This window comes from Salvelinus fontinalis, chromosome 2 (genome assembly GCF_029448725.1).
Source record: "Salvelinus fontinalis isolate EN_2023a chromosome 2, ASM2944872v1, whole genome shotgun sequence".
NCBI classification, from domain to species: Eukaryota; Metazoa; Chordata; class Actinopteri; order Salmoniformes; family Salmonidae; genus Salvelinus; species Salvelinus fontinalis.
The window spans coordinates 26,544,534-26,563,399 of NC_074666.1; the positions used below are offsets into that span (position 1 = coordinate 26,544,534).

Below are 18,866 nucleotides of genomic sequence, written 5' to 3' on the forward strand. Positions count from 1 at the left end.
TGCACCACTCGGGAGCACTGTTTGGGGTCAATTGCATTTCAACTCGGTTAATTGAAATCCAATGCATGAAATTAAGATTTCACATTGTAAAATAATGGGAAATGTCCAATTCATTAATTACAATGTCGAACCTGAATTGAAATTTAATTGACCTCAACCCTGCATGTTATCACTTTCCAGTAAGTTTGTTATATTAAGAGTGAGCAGCAGTCCCTCGTGTCTCTGGCTCCTCTTTCCTCCAGGCTCTAAAGAAGCTGTGGCAGTCCACCAAAGCCTTCGCCCACCTGCCCAAATGCCCTCTGCCCTCTGAGCTGCTCACTTTCACTGAGCTGGTCCTGGATCCACAGGGACAGCTGGTGCAGATGAACCGTCTACCAGGAGGGAACGAGGTGAGAAGTAACTCCTTTTAAAGTTGCAGTTCCATTTCTGATCTGTAGGTGTCTCTGTGTTTCTTTGGCAGGATTGTTCAGTAACTGTTTGCCAGGTTATTGTATTGCATGGGTATTGTCTTTGTGAAAATGCATACAACAGTCATGTCTCGACTACATAAATGAATGTGAACCTGTGTGTGTGTCCCTCTAGATTGGCATGGTGGCCTGGCGGATGACGCTCAGGACCCCGGAGTACCCGGCAGGGCGTGAGATCATTGTGATCAGTAATGACATCACACACAAGATTGGTTCGTTTGGGCCGCAGGAGGACCTGCTGTTCCTGCAGGCCTCAGAGATGTCCAGGGAGAGTGGTATTCCTCGTATCTACATCTCTGCCAACAGCGGTGCCCGCATCGGCCTGGCAGAGGAGATCAGACACATGTTCCATGTAGCCTGGCAGGACACGGCAGACCCCTACAAGGTCAGCTGGCAGAAGGGGGCATGGCGGTGTAGACCTTCTATTGAAGAATTGAAACTATTTTGATTTGGAGATTAGTGTTGTAGGTCTCTGTTCGCAGATGGTTCTATTGTGATGCTGTTTTGTACTGTAGGGATTTACTGTTGTTTTGTCTGTATTGGTGTATTCCATTGGGGACCACGTTGGAAACAAGTGATATTAGCTTTAACGTGGAATCCCCTGGGTTGTACTCGGTGCATCTTTTCCCCCAATAAATGAATCAATCAAATCAATCTACCCAAGTATGTGTGTGTGTGTATGTATGCCCCTCGCAGTCTGCTGATGCAATGTCTGTTTCTTGCCCCAGGGCTTCAAGTACTTGTACCTGACCCCTCAGGACTACAAGAAGGTGTCAGCCCTGAATTCTGTTCATTGTGAACACATAGAGGATGAGGGAGAGTCCAGGTGAGTCCAGACCTTACCTCTCAGCCATATTATTATTCACTGTCACCCTATTCAATACAGATAATACATCCAGCTCACTGGATTAGGCCAATGGAGAAACTGTAAATCTACAAATTAAGAGAATCAATGGACTGTGCATGAATACACATGACAAACCCCTTGTACAATGGGAGAAGTGGAATAAGGAAAAGGATGACGTGATGATTTCCACCGAGAAAGTGTGCTGTCTGACTGAGCCTTTCCTTGTTCAGGTACAAGATCACTGACATCATCGGGAAGGAGGAGGGTCTGGGGGTGGAGAACCTGAAGGGCTCCGGGATGATTGCTGGAGAGTCCTCTTTGGCCTATGACAAGGTCATCACCATGAACCTGGTACGCACCGACGCACTGGATGTTCCGACACACACAGGCCTCACACACAGGCCTACGCACAGCACTTATAGGAATGGTGGACTTAACACCTCTTTAATTCGAAACTATCTTTCATGTCTAAGTTACTACTTAAAGACAAGCTCCGGAACTATGGTGACTACGAATAATTTTTTTAAACATGGATTCAGACGTGATGGATGTGTCAATGTGTAGTTCATACATGTAGAATATATGAGCAGAATTACTGTCTTACATCAATTTGCAAAGAAATCCCTATATTGAAAGCAGATGTTTTTCTGGAAGCTGTGACGTGCCATTTTCCCCCACCTGGGCCAGCCCCTTAACAACTCGAGTTCTAGCCAATGGGCGTCAGTCCCTCGCCATTTGAGTAACAGCTAGCAAGATGCACACACAGCAGAGAGAGAGAGCAATGACATGGTGCACATATATCTGCAGATATGAACTTTGGCTATTTTTAGAACTACTGGCTGAAAAGTATACAGAAGTACCGGAGAATCTGAGGCAGAGGATGGCAAATCTAAGAATTGGTTTACCCTGATCACCAACATGCACTTGACCAGTGGTTTCCTAACCAGGCTGTGTGCACTTCTCTCTCCAGGTGACTTGTCGTGCAATCGGGATCGGAGCCTACCTGGTTAGGCTGGGTCAGAGGACCATCCAGGTGGAAAACTCCCACATCATCCTCACTGGGGCTGGAGCACTCAACAAGGTAAGGGCCAGTATCACTCCCCCTGTGCTAGCTGTACCACATGGCACACAAAACTGAAATACTGAGAGAGATTCTGCTTGGATGCAGTGTTCAAATGAAACTTTTTGTCACATGCGCCAAATACAACAAGTGTAGACCTTAACGTGAAATGCTTACTTGCAAGCACTTAACCAACAGTGCAGTTCAAGAAGAGTTAAGAAAATATTTACCAAATAAACTAAAGTAACACAATAACATAACAACAACCAGGCTATATTCAGGGGGTACCAGTAATGAGTTAATGTGCGGGGGTACAGGTTAGTTGAGGTAATTTGTACATGTAGGTAGTGGTGAAGTGACTATGCATAGATAATATACAGTGAGTAACAGCAGTGTACAAGACAAATGGGGAGGGGGGGGTGTCAATGTAATTGGCCATTTGATTAATTGTTCAGCAGTCTTATGGTTTGGGGGTAGAAGCTGTTAAGGAGCCTTTTGGTCCTAGACTTGGCGCTCCAGTACTGCTTGCCGTTCAGTAGCAGAGAAAACAGTTTATGACTTGGGTGACTGGAGTCTGACAATTTTATGGGCTTTCCTCTGACACCGCCTAGTATATAGGTCCTGGATGGCAGGAAGCTTTGCCCCAGTGATGTACTGGGCAGTACACACTACCCTCTCGTGCTTTACGGTCATATGCTGACCAGTTGCCACACCAGACGGTGATGCAATTGGGTCAGAATGTTCTCAATGGTGCAGCTGTAGAACTTTTTGAGTATCTGGGGACCCATGCCAAATCTTTTCAGTCTCCTGAGGGGGAAAAGGGTGTTGTCGTGCCCTCTTCACGACTGTCTTGGTGTGTTTGGACCATGATAGTTCGTTGGTGATGTGGACACCAAGGAACTGGAAACTCTCGACCCCGCTCCACTACAGCCCCGTTGATGTTAATGGGGGCCTATTCGGCCCGCCTTTTCCAGTAGTCCACGATCAGCTCCTTTGTCTTAGGTGAACAGGGAGTACAGGAGGGGACTAAGTACACACTCCTGAGGGGCCCCAGTTTTGAGGATCAGCGTGGCAGACGTGTTGCGTACCCTTACCACCTGGGGATAGCCTGTCAAAGTCCAGGATCCAGTTGCAGAGGGAGGTGTTTAGTCCCAGGGTCCTTAGCTTAGTGATGAGTTTTGTGGGCACTATGGTATTGAACGCTGAGCTGTAGTCAATGAACAGCATTCTCACATAGGTGTTCCTTTTGTCCAGGTGGGAAAGGGCAATGTGGAGTGCGATTGAGATTGCGTCATCTGTTGGGGCGGTATGTAAATTGGAGTGGGTCTAGGGTTTCCGGGAGGATGATGTTAATGTGAACCATGACCAGCCTTTAAAAGCACTTCATGGCTACCGACATGAGTGCTACGGGGCGGTAATCATTTAGGCAGGTTACCATCGCTTCCTTGGGCACAGGGACTATGATGGTTTGCTTGAAACATGTAGGTATTACAGACTCTGTCGGGGAGAGGTTGAAAATGTCAGTGAAGACACTTGCCAGTTGGTCTGCGCATGCTTTGAGTACACGTCCTGGTAATCCATCTGGCCCCGCGGCTTTGTGAATGTTGAGCTGTTTAAATGTCTTGCTCACATCGGCTAACGAGAGCGTTATATCACAGTCATCCAGAACAGCTGGTGCTCTCGTGCATGCTTCAGTGTTGCTTGCCTCGAAGCGAGCATAAAAGGCATTTAGCTCGTCTGGTAGACTCGTGTCACTAGGGAGCTCACTTCTGGGTTTCCCTTTGTAGTCCGTAATAGTTTTCAAGCCTTGCCACATCCGACGAGCATCAGCGCCGGTGTAGTAGGATTCAATCTTAATCCTGTATTGACGCTTTGCTTGTTTGTTGGTTCGTCTGAGGGCATAGCGGGATTTCTTATAAGCGTCCGGATTAGTGTCCCGCTCCTTGAAAGTGGCAGCTCTAGCCTTTAGCTTGATGCGGATGTTGCCTGTAATCCATGGCTTCTGGTTGGGATATGTACGTACGGTCACTGTGGGGACGACGTCGTCGATGCACTTATTGATGAAGCCATGACTCAGGTGGTGTACTCCTCAATGCCGTTGGATGAATCCCGGAATATATTCCAGTCTGTGCTAGCAAAACAGTCCTGTAGCGTAGCATCCACATCATCTGATCACTTCTGTATTGAGCGAGTCACAGATGCTTTAGTTTTTGCTTGTAAGCAGGAATCGGGAGGATAGAATTATGGTCAGATGTGCCAAATGAAGGGCAGGGAGAGCTTTGTATGCATCTCTGTGTGTGGCGTAAAGGTGGTCTAGAGTTATTTATTATAATTCTTTCTTCCTCTGGTTGCAGTGCAGCGTCTGCAAAGGGACATTGTTTTTTTGTCTGAATAAAAGGTATATTCAGCTGTAGCACTCACCACCATGCATCACTAACAACAAGACTACACATAATTAAATGAACCATTTATAAAACAGTTACCGTGAAGGTCATTTTATACTCTTTTAATTGTCTGGTTTTTTTTAAGAATAGGCAATGTTCATGTGTGCTTTGTGCACTGTGCTCTGTCATCTGTGACGCACATAGATTGTTCCTTAGTTGATGCAATTAACGCATTTTCATTTGGAATTTCACTATTAATATGTATTACTCGGTCATGCCATTTATTTTGCAGTTCATTTAAGGAAGAGGACAAAGTGTGTAGTTTTGTTACTGTATACTGTAAGGACAGAGCGTTGGCCATTGGATAGATATCCCGTAAGAGATCTCCCTCTGAAATAATATGGAGGCAGGAAGACTGCATCACGTCTGAATCTAACAATACAAATTATAATGGTGTTTTCTGATCCCATATTATTCTCTCACTCTGTGTGCAGTTTTCCACCTCAGTGATCAGGCCTTTTTCGCCCTTGTTCTGTGGTTGAACCCCCCCCCCCCTCGTCTCACCAGTCACACTGCTGCAGCTCCTGGTGGAATAATAGAAAGAGAAGCGTCAAGTTGTTGTTGACATAGAAATAGCAGCGTGATGCCTGAGGCTGCTGCTGGGGCGAAGGACACCCTTATCATTTCTCTCCAATCAGAATGAAAAGTTTTGCTGAGGCAGATTGTTTTCTCTCTCTCTCAGGGCTCCACTAGCACTGACTACCCACTGCTTTCCCCATCTCTCTTCCCTTTATTTCTCCTCAGTCTCAGCATTAACATGACTTTATAACAAATGACATGACAAATTGCCGCATGACTAAACACAACATGCGAGTTTCCATTTGCAGGTTTTGCTGCAAGTTCGTCTGTGTGTGTTCGGATGCTAGAGAAACATCAGAAGATTATGTAATATATCACAATTTTACAAATGTATTGTGTTACAGTAAATGTTTAAATGGGAGACTATAGATTTACTGAGAAATGTATACATTTACCAGTGCAGCGATAAATCTATAGTTTTTCCCAAATGGATGTCACTTTGATGGACCATCCATTCAACAATAATATGGCAGAAAAATGTACCAAGACATTCACTATAACCTTGTCTTCATATTATATCCCCATAGACTCCCTGATTCACCAAAGCCGTAGATAGTCTGTCATCTAAAGACACTCATTTCATTCACTGATGGACATCTTTCTCCTATTTGTATGGTGACTGGATAGTAACTACTGGTACAAATATCCCAGTCGGCCACTAAAAGAGCCTACGTCCCTCTCTCGTGCCTCCACCCTACCTCTTTTCTCCCTCTGCTGTGGAATGTTAATGAACCAAGGCCCAGCCCGGTGGCACAGAGGCCCTGTGTCTGCCTGTCAATGTGACTGCAATGCTTCCCGGGGCCACGGGCTGGCCTGACAGCTTTAGGAGAGCACCTAGGATTTGTAGCCAGGGACATATCCATTAATGGGAACAGAGAAAGTAAATGATGGTGAAGAGGTAAGAGCTGAGTGATCAACGAGCACCTCTGTTTTACGGAACTGTGTCCCCTGCACGGCCGCCTGTGTATGTGTGGGGAGGTTAATGGGTCCATGCCATCCTTCATTAGCCTCTCACACCAGGAGAGACGCACAATAAACCAATATACACGCACACATACAGGCAGTCTCATACACATGCCATTCACTGTGTGTGTGAGCATGTGTGTTTTTGTGTATGTGTGTGCGTGCTCATAAACCGGCTGTGAGGCAGTGTGCGGGCGGGCAGCTCTTTGTCACAGCTCCTGTCGATTGTGTCGGGGAGGAGAAACCTCGGGTATTAATTCACTCTGGAGGTTACAAATAACCCCTGGGAGAGAGAGCGCTGGATGCTAGCGGCCCCCCGTGACCGCCGTGATGCAGTGATCCCTAGCCACCGATCGACAGTATTGACGAGGCGGTGCCACGGTGGGGAGCAGGGGGGTCCCTGTACCCTTTCAGATGTGTGTGTCATCCTATTGATCCACAACCCCAGGGACCAGAGCCCTGGTGACACCACCCTTTATCCTCAGCCCTAAGCCTCAAAGGGCTTGGTTCACTATGCCCTGTAGGGAGAAGAATGGGTGTCTCAACATAAAAATACCCATTATTATATATCTAGTGTCTACATATGGTTGGAGGTCTCTCGGCTTGTAGTTTGTAGGGAAATTGGCTTACATGGTTTGTTACTACCAAGGAAGAATTAGCGATTATTATACAGAATATGACATCACACCATCTTCTTTCCCGTAGGTGCTGGGTAGAGAGGTATACACCTCCAACAACCAGCTGGGTGGGATTCAGATCATGCACAACAACGGTGTGACCCACAGCACAGTGTGTGATGACTTTGAGGGAGTCCACATGCTGCTGCACTGGCTCTCCTACATGCCCAAGGTAAGCATCAGCTGTTACTGTCAACATGTATTCCATTGTCCATTCATTTAGGCCTAACCAATGCAAATGTACCTTTATGCTGTTAGCTACTCACAGTGAAGCTGTGTTAAATTCAGAGGCAATGTTTACATTTTTTTCTACAAGTTCTTGATTGTTTGTCCCCCATAGGACCGATCTAGTCCTGTGCCCATCATCAATGCCAAGGACCCCATAGACCGGCTGGTGGAGTTCATGCCCACCAAGGCTCCCTATGATCCCCGCTGGATGCTGGCAGGACGCCCCGGCCAAAGTAAGTAACCCCTTTTTTTTTTTTTTTTTTTTTTTAGATTAATATTTCTTCAAAATTTTACAGTACCCCACAAATGAGAAATAACTACTTTTCACTTACAACATATTGTAAACTTTGTACCTCACTCATCACCAACTCTATCTAATCTTTCCATCGCTGTGCAATAAAGGATCTTATTATTATTGTTATATTAACAATAACAACTCACGTGTACAGTAGTCATTCATCCTCTCATCCAGTCTCACTAGTGCTGCCTCAGCAGGTGTGAAACAACAGCTGATTGTCATTTAAAGGTTGACATGCGATATGCGCTGCTATCATTTTGGGCAGATCTCCTTGAGGTCAGGGGTTAAACTAATTCCTGACTGTTAGAGAGGGTTATAGGCTTGCTGTAGGGGGGATATTCCTCATTCAGACAGTGTGCGAGACACTGTGAATCCTAGGCTCGCTGGATGGATGAAGAGGTGGAGATAGCAGGGGAATGGATGGCTTAGGTTTTACATGCATGGACAGGCCCGAGCAGATTCCATATCAGTGTAATTACAACTTTGGGCAGAGGAAGCGACTGAGGGGCGGTGCGCGAGGCAGACCAGTCCATGTCTTTAGCTGTGATGAGCGGGGAGCCTTAATTGAATGGTAACCTCTTGGACTAGCCCTGTCGCTCTGTCTGCCAGGAGCCTCATTCGTCTGAAGATTAGAGATCTCTGTTCAAAATATAAAACAAACTCTGCTTTTGGCCGCATGGATATGACATGAGTGTATGGTCAGCATCTGGAGGGAACAATGTATTCTGCCAAATAAGGGCAAATGGTATTTCTCATTTACAGATGTTTACTTTGTAATAATCAAATATTAAAACTCTTTCTCTCTCTCTCTCTGTCTTTCTGCAGCTCCAAAGGGCCCGTGGCAAAGTGGGTTCTTTGACCATGGCTCATTCATGGAGATCATGCAGCCTTGGGCTCAGAGTGTGGTGGTGGGCAGAGCCAGGTAAGGAACCACATCACTCCACTATTTCTAAGCAATATAGACACTATTAGTCCTTTGTCAAACATACCAGAGCATTAAGACCAAGTCATTCTCGCGTGTCCGCAGAGCTTCAATGGTCATCTTGGTCACAACATAATTTGTTGAGAATGTATGTAGTTATAGAACAGGATCCTGTTTGAGCCATGCAGGAAATATATTAAGTGGCCTGAGATCTTTCCTCTGTTGAAGGTCATGCAAGTCGATCTACATTCTCCAGTACTGAAACCCCTCTAGCCTTTTTTCACATGAACCCATGGATACCATTTTTATGCATCTGTGTCCAGCAGGAGGGAAGTTGAAGTTAGTTTTGTCAGCTAATGCTAATTAGCTTAGCACAAAGGCTAGAAGTCTTTGGGTACAGCTAGCATGTGCTAGTTAGCATTGGCTCGCGAAACTACCTCTAACTTCATACTGGATGCAGATGCATACAAATGGTATCCATGAGTTCATCTGACTCTGGGAAGTAAATAAAAGGATTCCTTGCCAAAATCCTGAACTATCTGTTTAAAAGGCACCTACTATAGTGTTTTTTTATTTTTTTATTTAAGCTCTTGAGATGGGGAAAACATACTTTTTAATAAGTTGAACATGTGCTCTTTATGACAGAATGTTCAAATGAGGGGACATGTTTTTATTTTTTTTACAAAGTTACACTACCAGAAGGTACTCGTTTGGTGGAGCGACCCTCCTATCAGCCCTCAGTGTCATAGTTGTGTGTCCTGTCCTGATATGACCCTCTTCTCTCTCAGGCTAGGTGGCATACCTACTGGAGTGGTTGCTGTGGAAACTAGATCTGTGGAGCTGTCAATCCCAGCCGATCCAGCCAACCTGGACTCTGAAGCCAAGGTAACATCCTTTCAATACCTACAATGCGTTGTGTCCTAATTCAGATTGTTTTACATGAACACAGAGAAATACATGCTTACTGTTACCCTATGTTGTCCTATCCTCAGATCATCCAGCAGGCAGGCCAGGTGTGGTTCCCGGACTCTGCGTTTAAGACGTCACAGGCCATCAAGGACCTGAACCGCGAGGGCCTCCCTCTTATGGTGTTCGCAAACTGGAGAGGCTTCTCTGGAGGCATGAAAGGTACCAGATAACAGATGTTTTGTACATATCTTAGTTATACCTGTGTCTGTGGGTTTTCAGTCGCTGAAATAAAATCCCACTCCTGTGCCTCCCTCAGACATGTATGACCAGGTGCTGAAGTTTGGAGCCTACATCGTGGATGGGCTGAGAGAGTACCGCCAGCCTGTTCTGGTGTACATCCCTCCCCAGGCAGAGCTCAGAGGAGGGTCCTGGGTGGTCATAGACCCCACCATCAACCCCCGCCACATGGAGATGTATGCTGACAAGGACAGTCGGTGAGTTTCTCTGAACATAACCCAGGTGGTAAGGGTAGGCAACAACACATCTGCCAAGCTCCTCCTCAAAACTGGGGCCCCTCAGGGGTGCGTGCTCAGTCCCCTCCTGTACTCCCTGTTCACCCACGACTGCGTGGCCACGACTTCAACACCCTCATTAAGTTTGCTGACCACACAACAGTGGTAGGCCTGACAATGATGAGACAGACTATAGGGAGGAGGTCCGAGACCTGGTAGTGTGGTACCAGGACAACAGCCTCTCTCTCTCAATGTGAGCAACACAAATGAGCTGATCGTGGACTACAGGAAACGGAGGGCCGAACAGGTCCCCATTTAACATTGATGGGGATGAAGTGGAGCGGGTTGAGAGTTTCAAGTTCCTTGGTGTCCACATCAGCAACGAAGTATCATGGTCCAAACACACCAAGACAGTCGTGAAGAGGGCACGACAACACCTTTTCCCCCTCAGGAGACTGAAAAAATTTGGCATGGGTCCCCAGATCCTCAAAGTTCTATAGCTGCACCATCGAGAGCATCCTGACCGGTTGCATCACCGCCTGGTATGGTAACTGCTCTGCATCTGACCATAAGGCGCTACAGAGGGTAGTGCTTCCTGAAGTCGGAAGTTTACATACACTTAGGTTGGAGTCATTAAAACTCGTTTTTCAACTACTCCACAAATTTCTTGTTAACAAACTATAGTTTTGGCAAGTCAGTTGTCATGCACAAAGTAGATGTCGTAAGTAATTTTTCCAACAATTGTTTAGACAGATTATTTAACTTATAATTCACTGTATCACAATTCCAGTGGGTCAGAGGTTTACATGCACTAAGGTAACTGTGCCGTTAATTTTCAGGAATTTTCCAAGCTGTTTATGTCATGGCTTTAGAAGCTTCTGATAGGCTAATTGACATCATTTGAGTCAATAGGTGTACCTGTGGATGTATTTCAAGGCCTACCTTCCAACTTTGTGTCTCTTTGCTTGACATCATGGGAAAATCAAAAGAAATCAGCCAAGACCTTAGAAAAAAAAATTGTATACCTCCACAAGTTTGGTTCATCCTTGGGAGCAATTTCCAAACGCCTGAAGGTACCATGTTCATCTGTACAAAAAATTGTACGCAAGTATAAACACCATGGGACCACGCAGCCGTCATACCGCTCAGGAAGGAGACGCGTTCTGTCTCCTAGAGATGAATGTACTTTGGTGCAAAAAGTGCAAGTCAATCCCAGAACAACAGCAAAGAACCTTGTGAAGATTCTGGAGGAAACAGGTTGAAAGTATCTATATCCACAGTAAAACGAGTCCTATATCGATATAACCTGAATGGCCGCTCAGCAGGGAAGAAGCCACTGCTCCAAAACTGCCATAAATAAGACAGACTACGGTTTGCAAGTGCACATGGGGATAAAGATAGTACATTTTGGAGAAATGTCCTCTGGTGTGATGAAATAAAATTATAACTGTTTGGCCGTAATGACCATCGTTATGTTAGTAGGGAAAAGGGGGAAGCTTGCAAGCCGAGAACACGATCCCAGCCGTGAGGCACAGGGGTGGCAGCATCATGTTGTGGGGGTCCTTTGCTGCAGGAGTGACTGGTGCACTTCACAAAATAGATGGCTTCATGAGGAAGGAAAATTATGTGGATATATTGAAGCAACATCAGTCAGGAAGTTAAAGGTTGCTCGCAAATGGGTCTTCCAAATGGACAATGACCCCAAGCATACTTCCAAAGTTGTGGCAAAATGGCCTAAGGACAACAAAGTCAAGGTATTGGAGTGGCCATCTCAAAGCCCTGACTTCAATCCTATAGACAATGTGTGGGCAGAACTGAAAAAGCGTGTGCAAGCAAGGAAGCCTACGAACCTGACTCAGTTACACCAGCTCTGTCAGGAGGAATGGGCCAAAATTCACCCAACATATTGTGGGAAGGATACCTGAAACATTTGACCCAAGTTAAACAATTTAAAGGCAATGCTACCAAATACTAATTGAGTGTATGTAAACTTCTGACTCACTGGGAATGTGATGAAATTAATAAATAAGCTGAAATGAATAATTCTCTCTACTATTATTCTGACATTTCACACTGCTCTCTCCTCGTCTGCCCACGTGTTCTCGCACACCCCGAGAGCTTCTGGTCAGCGGGGTGGTGGCACTGGGATCCTCATCTCTCCCAAGTGGACATTCTCTCTTTCTCCCCTGACCCATCTGTCTATCGCCTCCTTTGAATTCCATGCTGTCACAGTTACCAGCCCTTTCAAGCTTAACATCCTTATCATTTATCGCCCTCCAGGTTCCCTTGGAGAGTTCATCAATGAGCTTGACGCCCTGATAAGTTCCTTTCCTGAGGATGGCTCACCTCTCACAGTTCTGGGTGACTTTAACCTCCCCACGTCTACCTTTGACTCATTCCTCTCTGCCTCCTTCTTTCCACTCCTCTCCTCTTTTGACCTCACCCTCTCACCTTCCCCCCCTACTCACAAGGCAGGCAATACGCTTGACCTCATCTTTACTAGATGCTGTTCTTCCACTAATCTCATTGCAACTCCCCTCCAAGTCTCCGACCACTACCTTGTATCCTTTTCCCTCTCGCTCTCATCCAACACTTCCCACACTGCCCCTACTCGGATGGTATCGCGCCGTCCCAACCTTCGCTCTCTCACCCCCGCTACTCTCTCCTCTTCCATCCTATCATCTCTTCCCTCTGCTCAAACCTTCTCCAACCTATCTCCTGATTCTGCCTCCTCAACCCTCCTCTCCTCCCTTTCTGCATCCTTTGACTCTCTATGTCCCCTATCCTCCAGGCCGGCTCGATCCTCCCCTCCTGCTCCGTGGCTCGACGACTCATTGCGAGCTCACAGAACAGGGCTCCGGGCAGCCGAGCGGAAATGGAGGAAAACTCGCCTCCCTGCGGACCTGGCATCCTTTCACTCCCTCCTCTCTACATTCTCCTCTTCTGTCTCTGCTGCTAAAGCCAATTTCTACTACTCTAAATTCCAAGCATCTGCCTCTAACCCTAGGAAGCTCTTTGCCACCTTCTCCTCCCTCCTGAATCCTCCTCCCCCCTCCTCCCTCTCTGCTGATGACTTCGTCAACCATTTTGAAAAGAAGGTCGACGACATCCGATCCTCGTTTGCTAAGTCAAACGACACCGCTGGTTCTGCTCACACTGCCCTACCCTGTGCTTTGACCTCTTTCTCCCCTCTCTCTCCAGATGAAATCTTGCGTCTTGTGACGGCCGGCCGCCCAACAACCTGCCCGCTTGACCCTATCCCCTCCTCTCTTCTCCAGACCATTTCCGGAGACCTTCTCCCTTACCTCACCTCGCTCATCAATTCATCCTTGAACGCTGGCTACGTCCCTTCCGTCTTCAAGAGAGCGAGAGTTGCACCCCTTCTGAAAAAACCTACACTCGATCCCTCCGATGTCAACAACTACAGACCAGTATCCCTTCTTTCTTTTCTCTCCAAAACTCTTGAACGTGCCGTCCTTGGCCAGCTCTCCTGCTATCTCTCTCAGAATGACCTTCTTGATCCAAATCAGTCAGGTTTCAAGACTAGTCATTCAACTGAGACTGCTCTTCTCTGTGTCACGGAGGCGCTCCGCACTGCTAAAGCTAACTCTCTCTCCTCTGCTCTCATCCTTCTAGACCTATCGGCTGCCTTTGATACTGTGAACCATCAGATCCTCCTCTCCACCCTCTCCGAGCTGGGCATCTCCGGCGCGGCCCACGCTTGGATTGCGTCCTACCTGACAGGTCGCTCCTACCAGGTGGCGTGGCGAGAATCTGTCTCCGCACCACGTGCTCTCACCACTGGTGTCCCCCAGGGCTCTGTTCTAGGCCCTCTCCTATTCTCGCTATACACCAAGTCACTTGGCTCTGTCATATCCTCACATGGTCTCTCCTATCATTGCTATGCAGACGACACACAATTAATCTTCTCCTTTCCCCCCTCTGATAACCAGGTGGTGAATCGCATCTCTGCATGTCTGGCAGACATATCAGTGTGGATGACGGATCACCACCTCAAGCTGAACCTCGGCAAGACGGAGCTGCTCTTCCTCCCGGGGAAGGACTGCCCGTTCCATGATCTCGCCATCACGGTTGACAACTCCATTGTGTCCTCCTCCCAGAGTGCTAAGAACCTTGGCGTGATCCTGGACAACACCCTGTCGTTCTCAACTAACATCAAGGCGGTGACCCGTTCCTGTAGGTTCATGCTCTACAACATTCGCAGAGTACGACCCTGCCTCACGCAGGAAGCGGCGCAGGTCCTAATCCAGGCACTTGTCATCTCCCGTCTGGATTACTGCAACTCGCTGTTGGCTGGGCTCTCTGCCTGTGCCATTAAACCCCTACAACTCATCCAGAACGCCGCAGCCCGTCTGGTGTTCAACTTTCCCAAGTTCTCTCACGTCACCCCGCTCCTCCGCTCTCTCCACTGGCTTCCAGTTGAAGCTCGCATCCGCTACAAGACCATGGTGCTTGCCTATGGAGCTGTGAGGGGAATGGCACCTCCGTACCTTCAGGCTCTGATCAGGCCCTACACCCAAACAAGGGCACTGCGTTCATCCACCTCTGGCCTGCTCGCCTCCCTACCTCTGAGGAAGTACAGTTCCCGCTCAGCCCAGTCAAAACTGTTCGCTGCTCTGGCACCCCAATGGTGGAACAAACTCCCTCACGACGCCAGGTCAGCGGAGTCAATCACCACCTTCCGGAGACACCTGAAACCCCACCTCTTTAAGGAATACCTAGGATAGGATAAAGTAATCCTTCTAACCCCCCCCCCCCCCTTAAAAGAGTTAGATGCACTATTGTAAAGTGGTTGTTCCACTGGATATCATAAGGTGAATGCACCAATTTGTAAGTCGCTCTGGATAAGAGCGTCTGCTAAATGACTTAAATGTAAATGTAAATGTAATTCTTAAAATAAAGTGGTGATCCTAACTGACCTAAAACAGGGAATATTTACTAGGATTAAATGTCAGGAATTGTGAAAAACTGAGCTTAAATTTATTTGGCTAAGCTGTATGTAAACTTCCGACTTCAACTTTATATACTAGGCGGTGTCAGAGGAAGGCGCAAAAAAATGGTCAGACTCCAGTCACCCAAGTCATATAATGTTCTCTCTGCTACCGCATGGCAAGCGGTAGCAGAGCGCCAAGTCTAGGACCAAAAGACTCTTTAACAGCTTCTACCCCCAAGCCATAAGACTGCTGAACAATTAATCAAATGGTCACCCAGACTTTTTACATTATCTTTGCATAGTCACTTTACAAATTACCTCAACTAACCTGTACCCCCTGTATATAGCCTCATTATTGTTTTGTCATTTTCATTTGTTACTTTTTGTTTTTAACTATTTTATTTTTATTATTTGGTAAATATTTTATTAACTCTATTTCTTGAACTACATTATTGGTTAACGGCTTGTAAGTAAGCATTTCATGGTAAGCTCCACACCTGTTGTATTCGGCGCGTATATACAATGTGATTTGATTTAGCAAAGCACTTTCCAGACCGATTTATGCTTCTACTGTAATAGTGTTCAGGCAGTGACGTTAGGGTGCTGTGTTGAAGATGTCCTCTGTCTGTTCTACAGTGGTGGAGTGTTGGAGCCAGAGGGAACAGTAGAGATCAAGTTCAGGAAGAAGGACCTGGTGAAGACTATGAGGAGGGTGGACCCGGTCTACATGGGCCTGGCAGAGAGACTGGGTCAGTAAGATACTCGCTTTATTCCCATTTTCTCTCAATCACACAATGCCGTTCTCTTTTGTAAATAATCAAGTCTTTCACAACTGCTCTTCTCCCTTTCTCATTCACTCTTTTTCGGTTTCTCCTTTGCGTTCTCTCTTTCTCATTCTCTCTCTGTGAGGGAGGGATGGTAATATCTAGCGGAGTATGTGTGCTGTAATTCCCTGTCACTCTTGTTCTTTATCTGAGGGTGATCGTATCGTCCCTGCTCTGTTCCCTGGGGAGATGTGTCAATCACGGCACGGCCAGATCAATCAGCAGGGCCTGCTCTCCCCCCACCCAACCCGGGCTTATTGATTTTCCTCTGGGCTCACAGGAGCACCATGGAGCAATGGGCCAGCGCCGGGCCTCTAGGGGCTATGGTGGGGATGCTGACCGATTGGCTTTGACAGAAATCAATCTCTGCTGACAGGTAGCACAGCAGCCAGAGGTTCTGGAGAACAGTGTAGCAAAACAGACAGTGAAACGGAGAGCTGAGCTGAGCCTGCACTCAGTCATAAAGCACCAACCAACTCAGGGATAATGAGTGGCACTTACACACTATTGCATAAAAACAACACCATGCTAATGGAGTGTAGCTTCTTACCTAAACACTCCTGTTGTCATGCGGTCATCACCGTTAACTCGGACATCAGCCAGCCTCAGCCTGGTCAATTCCTGCCAGTATGCACAGCGGGATATCAACCCAGAGCATATCGGACTGCTTTTTCTCTACCACATCTCCGTATTCCTACCGCAAGCTCCGAACCTTTACACCGGATCATCACAGCTAGCTAGCTACTCCTGGCTAACGTCTCTGTCTCGACGCAAGCACCGGTTAGCCTGGAGCTAGCCTCAAGCTAGGCGCATCTCCCGGCTAGCTGTAGAGGTCCATCAGCCAATTCTTGGGCAACAATACCTATTTTGCCAATTGGCCTGGACCCTTTTACTGCTAACACGGAGCCCCGCCAATCCATCACGACTGGTCTGCCGACGTAACCGTCCGAGGGGGTTTCAACAGGCTTTCCGGCTGCAACGTCCCCCTGAGGCCCATCTGCTAGCCCCTGCCCGCTAGCTGTCTGAATCGCCGTGACTCCAGCGTGCCTAGCTACTCACTGGACCCTGTGATCACTCGGCTACACATCCCTCTCCCTAATGTCAATATGCCTTGTCTATTGCTGTTTTGATTAGTGATTGTCTTCACTGTAGAGCCTCCAGCCCTGCTCAATATGCCTTAGCTAGCCCTTTTGTTCCACCCCCCACACATGCGGTGACCTCACCTGGCTTAAATGGTGTTTCTAGAGACAAAACCTCTCATCACTCACTGCCTAGGTGTACCTCCACTGTATTCACATCCTACCATACCCTTGTCTGTACATTGCCTTGAATCTATTCTTCCGCGCCCAGAAACCTGCTCCTTTTACTCTCTGTTCCGAACGCACTAGATTACCAGTTCTTATAGCCTTTAGCCGTACCCTTATCCTACTCCTCCTCTGTTCCTCTGGTGATGTAGAGGTTAAAGCAGGCCCTGCAGCCCCTAGTTCCACTCCCATTCCCCAGGCGCTCTCATTTGTTGACTTCTGTAACGTAAAAGCCTTGGTTTCATGCATGTTAACATTAGAAGCCTCCTCTCTAAGTTTAGTTTATTTCTCTGCTTTAGCACACTCCACCAACCCGGATGTCCTAGGCGTGTCTGAATACTGGCGTAGGAAGGCCACAAAATCTTGAAATTTCCATCCTTAACTATAACATTTCCCGACAAAATACAACTGCCAAAGGGGGCGGAGTTGCAATCTACTGCTGAGAGAGCCTACAGAGTTCTGTCTTACTATCCAGGTCTGTGCCTAAATAATTCGAGCTTGTTCTTTTAAAAATCTACCTTTCCAGAAACAGATCTCACCATTGCCGCTTGTTATAGACCTTCAGCCCCCAGCTGTGCCCTAAACATCATATGTGAATTGTTTCCCCCCACATCCTTCTTCAGAGTTCGTACTGTTAGGTGACCTAAACTGGGATATGCTTAACACCCCGGCTGTCCTACAATCTAAGATAGATGCCCTCATTCTCACACAAATGATCAAGGAACCTACCAGGTACAACCCTAAATCCGTAACCATGGGCACCCTCTTTGATATCATCCTGACCAACTTGCCCTCTAAATACACCTCTGCTGTCTTCAACCAGGATCTCAACGATCATTGCCTCATTGCCTGCATCCGTAATGGGTCCGCGGTCAAACGACCACCCCTCATCACTGTCAAACGCTCCCTAAAACACTTCAGTGAGCAGGCCTTTGTAATCGACCCAGCCCGGGTATCCTGGAAGGATATTGACCTCATCCCGTCAGTAGAGGATGCCTGGTTGCTCTTTAAAAGTGCTTTCCTCACATCTTAAATAAGCATGCCCCTTTCAAAAAATGTAGAACTAAGAACAGATATAGCCCTTGGTTCACTCCAGACCTGACTGCCCTCGACCAGCACAAAAACATCCTGTGGCGGACTGCAATAGCATCGAATAGCCCCCACGATATGCAACTTTTCAGGGAAGTCAGGAACCAATAAACTCAGTCAGTTAGGAAAGCTAAGGCTAGCTTTTTCAAACAGAAATTTGCATCCTGTAGCACTAATTCCAAAAAGTTTTGGGACACTAATGTCCATGGAGAATAAGAGCACCTCCTCCCAGCTGCCCACAGCACTGAGGCTAGGAAAAACAAATCTACGATAATTGAGAATTTCAGTAAGCATTTATCTACGGCCGGCCATGCTTTCCACCTGGCAACCCCTACCCCAGCCAACAGCTCTGCACTCCCCGCAGCAACCTGCCCAAGCCCCCCCCACCCCCCACACTTCTCCACCCAAATCCAGACAGCTGATGTTCTGAAAGAGCTGCAAAATCTGGATCCCTACAAATACCTACAGGTGAAGTCAGAAGTGTACATACTTAGGTTGGAGTCATTAACTAGTTTTTCAACTACTCCACAAATTTCTTGTTAACAAACTATAGTTTTGGCAAGTTGGTTAGGACATCTACTTAGTGCATGACATAAGTAATTTTTCCCACTATTGTTTACAGACAGATTATTTCACTTATAATTCACTGTATCACAAATCCAGTGGGTTTTGTTGACTGTGCCTTTAAACAGCTTGAATATTCCTGAAAATTGTCATAGCCTATCAGAAGATTCTAAAGCCAAGTGACATCATTTGAATCAATGTGGTGTACCTGTGGATGTATTTCAA

The 18,866-nt window shown here is 46.9% G+C and overlaps 1 protein-coding gene across 9 annotated transcripts in view; it reads left to right on the forward strand.

Moving 5' to 3' along the window:
• acaca (acetyl-CoA carboxylase alpha) overlaps nt 1-18,866 on the forward strand; it is a 60,520-nt gene that overhangs the window by 31,769 nt on the left and 9,885 nt on the right. For all 9 annotated transcript variants that reach the window (XM_055869053.1, XM_055869045.1, XM_055869036.1 and 6 more), the window contains 12 exons: nt 243-389; nt 583-852; nt 1,196-1,293; nt 1,545-1,665; nt 2,285-2,395; nt 7,066-7,209; nt 7,378-7,498; nt 8,389-8,485; nt 9,274-9,370; nt 9,478-9,613; nt 9,711-9,888; nt 15,497-15,609. In XM_055869053.1, the coding sequence (XP_055725028.1) occupies nt 243-389; nt 583-852; nt 1,196-1,293; nt 1,545-1,665; nt 2,285-2,395; nt 7,066-7,209; nt 7,378-7,498; nt 8,389-8,485; nt 9,274-9,370; nt 9,478-9,613; nt 9,711-9,888; nt 15,497-15,609 (1,633 nt within the window). The remainder of the gene's footprint in view (nt 1-242; nt 390-582; nt 853-1,195; nt 1,294-1,544; nt 1,666-2,284; nt 2,396-7,065; nt 7,210-7,377; nt 7,499-8,388; nt 8,486-9,273; nt 9,371-9,477; nt 9,614-9,710; nt 9,889-15,496; nt 15,610-18,866) is intronic.